The sequence below is a fragment of the Vespa velutina genome, chromosome 21 (genome assembly GCF_912470025.1).
Source record: "Vespa velutina chromosome 21, iVesVel2.1, whole genome shotgun sequence".
Taxonomy (NCBI): domain Eukaryota; kingdom Metazoa; phylum Arthropoda; class Insecta; order Hymenoptera; family Vespidae; genus Vespa; species Vespa velutina.
The window spans coordinates 2,863,691-2,876,190 of record NC_062208.1 but is presented as its reverse complement, the minus strand read 5'-3'; the positions used below and the strand labels follow the sequence as shown (position 1 = coordinate 2,876,190).

Genomic DNA, 12,500 nt, shown 5'->3' with positions numbered 1-12,500 from the left:
AGAATTTCGAATGGGATGAGAAAAAAAATTGCAGGAGAATGGGATGGGGTGGTCAGGAAAGATGAGGAACGTAAGGGAGAGAGATGGCACAGGGAAAAGGGATCGAGGGGCGGCACGGGGAGGGGGATGACGAAAGAGAATCTTTCTTACTTTTCTCAACTACGTGGGTACATAAGAGAGGAATTGCGTTTTCTTTTTTATATATATACACATACACACACACAAACGCACACATACACACATATATATATATATATATATATATATATATATATATATATATATAAGTGAAAGTGGGCGTGGACATGTACTCACGCAATCGCATCCCTCTCAATCCCAACTGGTCCCTCACAAACTTCAATCCACCCTCTCACCTCTCTCACGATTCACCTTGTATATATGTACTTTGAACGCGAGATATTACACGCACATCGAAAATATAGAAAGAAAAAGAAAGAGAAAGAGAGAAACATCGTCCTCGTCCTATCGAAGAAACTCGTCAATTTGATAAGAATCGGACCGAAACTGAAACGAATTCCGAAGTTATCCTGGATCGGATCCGAGTGATAGATGACTCTAATCTGCGGATAAAATGCGATCGAGTAAGGACAGGGGTTGGGGTTTCCGAACAGCGCGGAAAACGTGATCCTGGTTTTACTAGAGGAGGTATTGTGGGTAAAATAAAATGAACTCTCTCTCTCTCTCTTTCATTTTTTTTTTTCTTTTTCTCTCCTCGTCTGTTTAAGATGAGAAAGGGTGATCTTCGACATCTAATTCTTTCTCTTTAAGCGTATATAAATCAAAAGAACGATGGTAAAGTCTATCGAACGATCTACCTAAGGGATAGGGAGAAAGAGAGAGAGAGAGAGAAAGAGAGAGTACTTGGAAGATCTTTTGTAAAGTAGGCATCAGCTGATCAGGGAAAAGATCACGGCAGATTGCGTGTCAATGGGTTAGCATACTTCTTCCTCTCTCTCTCTCTCTCTCTTTATATATATATATATCTTCCTTTCTTTCTCTTTACTTGTCGTTCGAGCGCAAGTACATTGTGAGTGCTTTTAGAACAGCCTTTACCTTTGAAAGGTAAGCAAGCATCGGAGGACTTTTACGCTGATAGCATGAAATAAGGAGAACACGAGCAAGTGGCTTCGGAATTGTCGTTGTACAATGTACAATAGAGAAAAAAAATATATATATATATATATATATATAAAGAAAATAGGAGAGAGAAAGAGAGAGAGAGGGAGAAAAATGGAGAGAAGGGTTGCTGTAACAAATTGGAAAGACAGCCTCTATCAACTTGGAACTTTGCCGTTTGCTTGTATCTTGCTATTAAGAGAGAAAAAGAGAAAGGGAGAGAGAGAGAGAGAGAGAGAGAGTGAGACAAAGAGAGATAGATAGATAGATAGATAGATAGATAGATTGAAGAGATTCGTGAAAGTAGTACGGAATTGGATAAGCTTGTAAGGGCTTTTTTTTTTCTTCTTGTCAGAAGGGTGGTTGGCAATAGAACCTTAGCTAAGACCAAGAGAGTTTCATCGCGTGGTTGATGCTCGTACATCGAAGGTTGCGTGTCTCGTCAAATAACTTTTGTCGGTCCTTAGAAATCGGTGATCCGTTAGGAATCGAGACAGGCGTGGCAAGTTAAGAACTAGACTAGTTACCCTAGCCTAGACTGGTTAGCTAGCTAGCTAGTTGTAACTAACTATCCAGGTACCTAGCTAGTTAGCTATTCTGTAGATACGAACTTTGAGATATTATGGTATTGATAAATACGAAATGATTTCGTGATTGGATAAAATTGAAGGAGAGAAATAAGGAAAGAAAGGAATGGAAAGAAAGATAAGAATTAGGAGAAACCAACAAAATCGATTTGTTGAAATAGCAGGTGAGAACAACACATTTAGAAACGTAATATATATATATATATATGTATGTTATGTATAGAGAGAGAGAGACAAAGAGAGAGAGAGAGAGAGAGAAGAAGGAAGAGGAGAAGCAAAAGGAGAGGTATGACGAGAGAGAACGAGAGAAAGAAAGAGCAAAAGGGTAGAAGGAGTAGGAGAGAGAGAGAGAGAAAGAGAGAGAGAGAGAGGAAAGGAGGACTACGTGCTGTTTGTTGAATTGTGAAGATCAATACGACGCACTCCGTTTCTCCCTCGCGATTCCGTCAGCATGTGAGAGTATGTCTGTCGATGCATGCGAAGCACGTAAGCTCCTACATATATATATATATATATATATATATATATATATATATATATATATATATATATATATATGTATCAAATTCCCCCCCAAAAAACTTCACTCTTTTCTAACTTCGCCACTGATATTAAGAAAAAAAAAGAAAAAGAACAAGAAAAAAGAAAGGAGAAAAAAACGAAAACAGAAAAAAAAACGACGGCGACAGCAACAACAACAACAACAACAACAACAACAACAACGACAACGACAACGACAACGACAACGATAACAACCAAAATTTAAACAAAAATGAAGAAAGAGACATATCAACAAAAGAGAAAAAAACAAGATGGCGGTGATCGTTCATCAGGATGAATATTCCTCTTATATGTTTTAAATACTTTCGAACGAGGGTTGAAATACTTCTTTTCTTTTTTTTTTTTTTTTGTTTTTTTTTTGACAAAATTCTCTTGCTGATATTAATATTATAAACACACACACATACACATACGCACGCACACACGCACGTAGCTACATGTATACATACATACATACGCGAGGAAGGTTGTAAGTAGAATTTACTTGAAATAGCCATCATTAAAATTCCATTCTCTCTCTCTCTCTCTCTCTCTCTCTCTCTCTCTCTCTCTCTCTCTCTCTCTCTCTCTCTCTCTCTCTATCTCTCTATCTATCTCTCGCTCTTTATCTCCCTCGCTCTGTCTCATACACACACACACACACACACACACATACACAAAAACATACAATCATATTCTCTTATATACATTTTTATCGATCGAGGAGTGAGAAAAGAAGGGAGAGCAGGGGAAAAATTAATCAAGGGTAGTGCGCGATTTGACGAATGCTGCTCGAGGTAAAACCTTCTCTATCGTCACGGTAGGATTACCATTGGTCTCCCATCTTCTCTCTCTCTCTCTCTCTCTCTCTCTCTCTCTCTTTCTCTCTTAATCTCTCATTCACTCGGCTCACCCATAGAGAAGAGTAGAGGCTTTACTGTAGAAGGGTGAAATTTACCCTCGGGCTTGGACCACTGAAATTTTTCTTTCAAGAATCGAGGCTAGTCATACCTTTTCTGCATACCGTGCCATTTCCAACACGAAAATTTTGTAAGGGAGGGTGCCTTTCTCCATCTCTTTTTTTCTACCCTCCATCTTTCTCTCTCTCTCTCTCTCTCTCTCTCTCTCTCTGTCTCTTTCTTTCTCATCGTCGGTCAATCGAGGAGGCCTACTTATCGAAGCGTCGAAGGGCGAATACCCTGCGCACTGCGGTAGGCGCACAGTACGAAAATAGGTCGGCCTACCCTCTCGTCACTCTTCTCCTCTTCCTCCTTCATCCTTCTCCTCTTTCTCTTCCTTTCCCCTCACACTTCACCATCCCTCCCCACCTTTTCCTCTTTCTCTTTCTCTCTTACTTATCGACACCTCCGCACCCACGCCTTTTCACCCTTAATAAAGGGAAGAATATCGAAGAGACTCGCTTCGGCTTTATGTACACGATTTGCGCGATAGAATGTTTTCTCTCTCTCTCTCTCTCTCTCTCTCTCTCTCTCTCTTTCCTCTCTTCTCTTTCTTTTTTGTTCGTTTCTTCCCTTTTTTTTGTTTTTGTTTTACTCTTTTTCGTTCAATTATATACATCGAAGAGTAAATAGTGTATGTACACGAAAGTCTCTAGAAGCGAGAAAAGATGGAAAGCAAGAGTGACGGAAAGAAAGAAAAAGAAAAGAACGGCGAAAAGGATTAAAACGAAAAAGTGAAGGAAGAAAGAAAGAATGAAAGAAAAAAGAATAGAACAAATAGGAAAAGAAAAAGAGAAAAGGAAAGACGTTTTGTTTTTTTCTATTTTTAAATATTCCTCTTAAACGTAATCGATGATTTTATCGCGCGACGCAGTCGTTCATCACTGTTTCTCTTCTGACCACCTTTCAGCCGGTGGATATTGTTGTTGTAACGATGATTGTTGATTGTTGCCAGATGCAGCTGATTGTTGCTGTTGTTGCTGTTGTTGTTGAGCTTGAGCGTGTGTCTGCATCTGATATAGAGGATAACTCTTCCTTTTCCTGATGCCGTGCATCGATAACAAATGTATTTGCAGATATTGCTTCGTTTTAAATTGCTTGTTGCAGACATGACAAGAGATGTATTCGGTTTGCACGGTATGTACGTTTACGATGTGCTGCTTCAGGTTAGAATTGTTCGAATAAATTTTACCGCATTCTGGACACTTTGGTTTGCCAGAATGATTACCACCTTCCAGTTGATGTGAATAACGACGATGGGCTTGTTGATGTAACATCGCCATACTCTCGATTTTATCCTTAGCACAGGATTGAAACATCAGGTTTAGCTGTTCACTCTTTGAGGACACTTGTTGTTGCTGTTGTTGCTGTTGTTGCTGTTGCTGCTGCTGCTGCTGCTGCTGCTGATGTTGTTGTTGTTGTTGTTGTTGCTGCTGCTGCTGCAAAGTCTGAAGATTATTTTGTAGTTTCTGATGCATCATCGTAAGTTGCTCGCTATTCAAACTGTTCAAAGAGTTGAGTGCGTTCAAGTTGTGTTGCTGCGACTGTTGGCTGGTGGCATGGTGGTGATGATGATGATGATGATGATGATGATGTAGGAGAGAGGCAAGGTCCTGCCCTTTAGAGTTGTGAGATCCGCTCTGGTAGGTTCCAGGCCCGGCATGCTCGTTTTTCGTCGAGGACGTACCCGGCAGCCAACCGGAACTCGAGCTTGAACCGTCTCCTCCAGAGGGCTGCCACCGCCCTGGAACCACCAGCCAATGTCAGTCCTCGTCCAATCTCGTACGATCCCTTAAACACTAGTCAGATCTTTTTCCTCCCACAACGGCCCTTTTTTGATTTTTTTTTTACTTCTCTTATTTATTTTTTTTTTTTATTTTTTTATCACATTTCACTCTAATTATTGTCTTTTTTATAGTATTCCCTTTTTGTGCTCGTTAAAATCTCATCCGTTTTCCCACCCTATTTTTCCCTCAAACTAAGATCAATAGATTTATGAGCTAACTGTTATCAGCTTGAATTTTCAATCTCTCTCTCTCTCTCTCTCTTTCTCTCTCTCTCTCTCTCTCACACACACATACGCACACGCACTCTCTCTCTCTCTCTCTCTCTCTCTTTCTCTCTCTCTTTCTCTCTCTCTCTCTCTTTCTCGCTCATTTTCTCTATATTTTATTTATTCTCTTAAAGAAGGAAGAACGTATATACGAATTAATTAATGATCGATAAGATCGATATTTCATTCCGACGACGAATCGTATCGTTTCTCGAGAGTTCGATCGTATTCGATATTAACGAGATTTCTCGAGCAGATTGTCCAAAAACATAGAGACACGGGAATAATTAAAAAACGAATCGAATCGCGATACGCTGCTCTGACCGTGTTTCTCATAAGCGGAGTTTTGAAATTGGGGTTATAGGAGAATGCGGTGTGGGTGGGGTTGGGGGTGGGGTGGGGTGGGGTTGGGTTGGGTTGGCGGGGGCGAGGGTTGTGAGAGGTACGAGAGTTCCATGCATTCAACGTAACAACGAGAGACCAGAGTCTTTGAGGAGAAACGACGGGAGGGTAACTAGATTTAGGATCTACGAGATCGTTTCGATGGTGAAATTCAATGATCGTGCATTATTATAATGACTTACCGTAATTTGGATCCTGATTTGCCGCATGAATCCCCGATGGTCCTGGCATAAGTCCTGAAATTTGTCAAACGTCAAAGATCAATCAAATACTGTTTACTTTCTCAAATAGTTTTAAATTGTTTAATATTAATTTAATTCATACAAGATTTTATTTATTACTATAGTTTTTATTGCTCACGTATACACACACACACACACACATATATATATATATATATATATATATATATATATATAAATATTAATATATGTATATATTTACCTTGTAGACCCAAAAGCGCAGCTGGGAAGGTACTACGATGATGCTCCATCGAATCATTCAATATATCGCTAGGTTCTGTTTTCACTGAGTTTAAGATACTATCGTTGTTCGACATATCTTCCTCGTTGTCCGATATAGAATTCGAATCTTCGCCAGTCGATTGGGCCTAGAAAATGAAAATAAAAAAAAAAAAAAAAGAAAAAAAAAGAAAAAGAAACAGAAAAATAATAAAAAAAGAAAGAAAAGGAAGAAAAAAAATATATTTTTATATATATATATACACAAACGCGTGCGCGCGCTTATGAATTGTGACATTTCATTTGTATCTTTGTTAAACGGATGGAAATCAATGCGGGTTAAACATGGATATGTATAATGAAATAGTATAATTATATATACATATATATATATATATATATATACATATATATATATAGTTACCTGAACATTGTTCGTAGGTGTCGTATGTATCGTGGGTCCACCTTCAAGGGCCTGTCCCAAGAGAGACTCTTGTAGGTCTGTTTTTGGCTCGATATGATTACCCAGTGGGGGACTATAACTTCTAGGTCTCTTATCCGGTGGAGGACTCAAGCCACTCTCATTAAGATCTCCCCTGCCGTTATCTTGCCATGGATTACGTGGCGTCGTCTGTGATCGGAGTAAGGATCAAACGATCAGATTTAACGATTGAGTTTCTTTAGGTACACTAGGTATTTATGTATTCGTAATTTTACTTTTCTTTTTTTTCCTTTTTTTTTCTTTCTTTCCTTTTCTTTTTTTTTTTTTTTCCCCTTTTAAACGACAAGAATCGATTTAGTAATATTTAATTTTTATTCGATTAATATGTAAACTTTTGAAATAATATAAAAGAGATATTAGAGTTCTGCATCTAAATGAACAATAATATCTTTGTTTAATATTTTCCATCGAAATAAAGAATGAATAAATATTATTGTATATAAAAAAAAAAAAAGAGAAAGAAGAAAAGAACAAAAGAGAATACTTACGGGTGCACTACCATTGTTGCCACTTGACGAAGGTGGGGGTGGAATTTTAGCTGTAGCAGCACCACTATTAACATCCGCCAATCCTCGAACCTGAAGCATTTGCGCGGTCTTCAGAAAGGCAGCCAATTGTTCTTGACCAACGTGTACTTCTCCATGATACATAAACCGTAATAGGGACTCCATATCCGAAGATGCAACGTCCCTTAATATCACAATTGGATGCTGGCATGGGTTTGCCTGTAAATCATTAGAAAGAAAAACAAAAAAAGAATATATTATATTTTTTCACCTGTTAACCATTTTGAACGTATTACAGTGTACTCGTCAGAGAGAGAGAGAGAAAGAGAGAGAGAGAGAGAGAGAGAGAGAGAAATAAAAAAAAAGTATATATATATACTGGACGTTAGTCATTGTTTAGACATTAATTGTTTAGTCATAGAAAATTTTTTTACGATAACTTCGAATCACTATTAATTCCATTTCTTTGCTTTTCTTTTTTGCTCGGAATATGAAGTCATTTCGTACGGTTAATAATTGTGTTAGCTAGTTAAATGACACGACGCGGAAACATTCGCGGAAACGACGCGGAAAGGACATGGACATGGACACGTTAAGTCCAGATGTTTGTAATGGAGTACGTTTCACTAAAAAATTTTCTCTCTTTTTTATCCTTTTTGTCTTTTTTTTTTTTTTTGTTTATTTGCAATTTTTATTTTTACAACTTAACAACAGCCAAATATTTCGACGATTGATATTCCTCAAATCGTTACTTTTTTTTTCCACTTACATAGTTAAACGGAGTTAAGAAAAAAAAAATCTAAAAATTATCGTCACAAAAGATCCATCGATCACAGATCGATAGAAATTCGAGACGTAAAGCTGATTAGAATAGAAAATAACCCTCTTTCTGATTTTACATTTTCTCATAAAGATCATTTCCATTTATCCTCCTCCTCCTCCTCGTTTCGACCCAACCCATATAGAAACACATCGTTTCTACTCTATACCAACGAGAATGAAATATTTCAAATGCATATTCGTAGAATAGTTTTCGTCGATGCGACCGTTTGATATCAATTAGAATTAATGAGTAATCCAAACGTGTGAAAGATTTTCATATGCAATCACGTAGTCGCTTATTAATATCAATCGAGTAAAGGTGCATAACATGCATATATATATATATATATATATATATATATATATATATATATATATATATACACGAAATGCATATATATATACGTACATGCATAGATACATAGATAGATGGATGCATCGACACTATACAATAGACACATTTACCATCGCATTCAAATTCATGGAAGTTGAAGCACGATCTCGACATTAATAAAACTCAATTGAACGCGTTAGATTATGATCAACCTAGCCGTTATATTATCGATGATGAGGTGTTCTATATCGTGCATAGAAATATTTATTATAGATTCGTTCGAACAACTATAGCCAACGATAACAAACTAACGAGCATAACGTTATATTGAGTTCAGTTACGTTAAGTTGCATTACGTTGCGTTACTTTACGTTAGTATAAAGAGTAACGAAGCTGGTTTATGTCACTGAACTTCGATTTACGATAACCGCACCGCGAATTTTTCACTTTTATCATTATGACTTGACGCGAAAATTGATTTTCAAATTGACTTTTCAAATTGTTCCTATACAATCTATTATACCTATATATATATACACGCATACATACCTGCACACAATGACGTTACAATTATACGGAAATGAAGCGAAAACTTTCTAGACGCTCTTTTACCCCATCCCTCCTCATATTTAATTTACTTGTATAGGTATAACGTATGCACGTGTATGCATACACAGAGAGACATATATGTACACGTAATAATATAATAAAGTATTTACGAAACAACTTTATTTTTTTTTTTTTTTTCTTTTTTTCGTTTTATATATCGATAACGCAATCACTCGGATGTAAACGTATAATGTGTATACAGGTAACATCCGTCGTAAATATAATATGGCAAACTTTTAAGCCAATTAATTATATTTAATTGATTAAACACACTTTATTAAACTTTTTTAACCTTTCTATCTATCTTTTTATTTATCTATTTCCTTTTCTTTTTTTTTTCTTTTTTTTTTAATTTTCTAATAACAAACGAAACGGAGAATTTTCAAACGTTACTTTGATTCTTGTTAGTTGCCTTAGGTTTCTACCTAGCTTAGGTTGATCGAAATGATTGGAATAATTGAAATAATCGGTGTCCGTCGTTGAAAGTACGATTGAAAGAGAAGACGAAGAAGGATGAGGAGGAGGAAGGGGGAAGAGAAGGAGGAGGGCAAGAGGGTTAAAGAGACGCAGAGAGAGAGAGAGAGAGAGAGAGAGAGAATAAGAGTACCGAGAACTCCGCTATGGACTCCTTTATCGCATTAACCAATTCAATTAACAACTTTGAGACAAGCGCGTCTCACCCCTCTCCTCTTCCTACCTCCTCCCCCCTTCTACCTCTTTACTTCACTACCACCCTCCTGTCCTCTCGGTGATGCTAATTAAAGCTAACGCGATTAAAACGGGTCAATAATTAATTGTATGGCTGGTCCGACGACGAGCGTCGAATAGACAAATCGTTTGAACGAACAGAATCTCAACGAATTCGATTTGTTTTTTTCTTTTCCTCCTTTTTCTTTTTTCTTTCTTTCTTTTATTTTATTTCGTCTGTTTTTTTGTTTGTTCGTTCGTTCTTTCTTTCTTTTTTCTGATATTTGAAATATTTTATAAGAAATTTTCATTCGTTTAACGTGCAACATTTAATGCGTTTGTAATTTGTAACATAGACGTTATTCTTCGTTATTCGATCAATGTTTTTTTTGAATCGTAAAAGTGATTTTCTAAATGAATATTTTGAAATTCGAGTGAAATTAAATTGGTATTAGGATATTGTCGATTGTTATGTCAAAAAGTTCATAGTATGGATTTAAAAGTGATCTTAAAAATATCTTTTGTCAATTGAGAAAAGATATTTGTTAATATTTATTAATTATATGGAAATAGAATATCGTCGATCATATGAAATATAATACATATAATAAAATATATAAAAAATAATATATATATATATATATACTAAAATACAATAGCATAGATTGTAATGTTATATATATCCTATAAAATTTCTAAATCATACTAATGATTTTAGATTAATGAAAAATTAAAAAATTAATATAGATAATATTACAGATATTATCTATAATTATTTTTATATCAATAAATTTATAATATTATAGAAAAAAAAAAAAAGAAATATATATATATATGTGTGTGTGTATGTACACGTGCAAGCACACGCGCATCCATGCGTGTGTGCGTAAAAGAGATTTTGCAAGTATTTCCTTTCTATCTCTCTCTCTCTCTCTCTCTCTCTCTCTCTCTCTCTCTCTCTCTCTTTATTTCTTGACCAAGTTTTTCTTTTCAACAATTTAACATAGATTTATCTTTTGTCTCGTTAAAGTTATTCCCCGGTTGGTACATTATTATAGTGTACCAGGGCTCATTTTCATTAATCAATTATCCGAATGGATTTCACGAGCAAGAAAAGCAAACGATATCCTGACTCTTTAATCGATCGAACGATCTTCCTGCATTGCTTGACGCTTTTTAGAAAGTTGGTGCTCCGGATTCCAACGTGATCGTTTACAGGTGGCTAGAAAATTATGGTCGGCTAGTCGTGGCATGATGATACATGGGACGTTTATCGGTGCCATCGGATTCGGAGAAAACGATATACATATATATATATATATATATATATATATACATATATATACTCTACTGGATTGAGTAATGTAATCTTTTACTATATAGAGTGAGAACTAGAAAAAGGATTTATCAAACGATCGATCGATCGATCGATGGATTGATCTTAACTAAGCTAATCTTACATCGAATTAAATACTTACATGAGTTTCTAATTTTTTTTTCCCTTCCCTCTTTCTAAATTTCTTTTTCTATTTATATCAATTTTATCAATTTTACAAGATTACATGCAATTAATTTAATTCAATCAGAGATTATTTATGCAATAGAAAATTAATTGAATATTTTGTCCGACACTTGAACGTATTAATTAATTTTACATTTTTCTTATGTACAAGTTATATATGTATATATATATATATATATATTTTTTTTTTCTTTTTTTGAAAGAAATTAAATTAATTACTTTAAATGAAATAAATAAAAAACAAAAAAAAAGAAATTAAAAACTCCGGTAAAGATTTTAATTATATCTCTGTACATGTTTGACGTTCATTTTTTTGAGAGAAAAAGAGAGAGTGAGAGAGAGAGAGAAAGAGAAGAGAAAAATAAAAAAGAAAAGAAAAATTGCCTATAAAATTTATTTATTAAATTTTACAGAACGGAGATTTAAAGTTAGCGATTAGGGAGTATCAAAAACGCAGTTCCTAATCGTCCGTGGTATCCGTATATATCGTGTTCGCATGTATCTGAAGCACCCCAACTAAAGCGTAAGTAGAAAAGTAGATACAATTGCATGGTTTCTGATCCGGTTATGCGGTGAACGAGCTGCGTTCATGGCTTCGCAAAATATGTTCGGTTCGTTGTCGTTACTACGACTACAATGCCATCGATATACGAAAATATTGCGGATGTTTATTTTATGGATTCGAATAAATAATGGATTTAACGTGTTTATATTACATTTTTATTCGAATATATTCCTATGGCTATAACATTCGAGATTATCGATTAAACAAACTCTATAATTCATTACTATAGTTATCATTATATATATATATATATATATATATATATATATATATATATATATATATATATATATATAATTTTTATAGTTATATAGTCGGTTTGTATGTATATAATTTTTTAGTTGTATTTTAAATCATTCAACTTTCGCGTTAAAATTCATTTACTTACAAAATTAGATAGATTTCTCTTTTCCTTATTTTTTGCTTTTGTTTCCGTTAAACATTTATTTACTTTGGCCGATTGTTTTCTCCTTTTTTTTTTTTTTTTCTAATCTTTTAAATAAATCACCGACTTCGGTTAATTCATAATTTTTGATTCATTTTTTACTTTTCTTTCTTTCTTTTTCCTTTTTTTTTTCTTTTTCTTTTTTTTTTTTTTTAGGACATCATTTAATCTGGATTTCTTGTAATTTGATATTTTATTAAATCTGTGAAATCTCTCTGGGGATATCCATCATCTCTCGTGATCTCTCTGAAGAACTCTCTCTCTCTCTCTCTCTCTCTGTGTGTGTCTCTCTTTCTCTTTTACTTTTTTCTTTCTCTTTTTCTTTTTTTTCTTTTTTTTATTATTCCTCATCTTCTTTCCTCGGTATAA

At 34.9% G+C, this 12,500-nt stretch overlaps 1 protein-coding gene and 1 long non-coding RNA gene across 8 annotated transcripts in view; both read right to left on the bottom strand.

Moving 5' to 3' along the window:
- The window catches only part of LOC124956342 (protein abrupt), a 72,530-nt gene that overhangs the window by 15,942 nt on the left and 44,088 nt on the right, over window positions 1-12,500 (bottom strand). For 4 of the 7 annotated variants that reach the window (XM_047512040.1, XM_047512039.1, XM_047512041.1 and 1 more), the window contains 4 exons: window positions 7,130-7,366; window positions 6,564-6,770; window positions 6,123-6,288; window positions 5,861-5,914 (listed from right to left, as the gene is read on the bottom strand). In XM_047512040.1, coding sequence (XP_047367996.1) covers window positions 5,861-5,914; window positions 6,123-6,288; window positions 6,564-6,770; window positions 7,130-7,366 — 664 coding nt within the window. Of the gene's footprint in view, window positions 1-4,126; window positions 4,968-5,860; window positions 5,915-6,122; window positions 6,289-6,563; window positions 6,771-7,129; window positions 7,367-12,500 lie in introns of all 7 variants that reach the window. The other 3 variants (XM_047512043.1, XM_047512045.1, XM_047512044.1) reach the window with 2 other exon arrangements.
- Window positions 12,178-12,500, bottom strand: part of LOC124956343 — a 4,939-nt gene continuing 4,616 nt past the window's right edge. The window contains exon 2 of the long non-coding RNA XR_007103218.1: window positions 12,178-12,500. This exon is cut by the window's right edge and continues 1,999 nt beyond it. This is a non-coding gene — a long non-coding RNA (uncharacterized LOC124956343).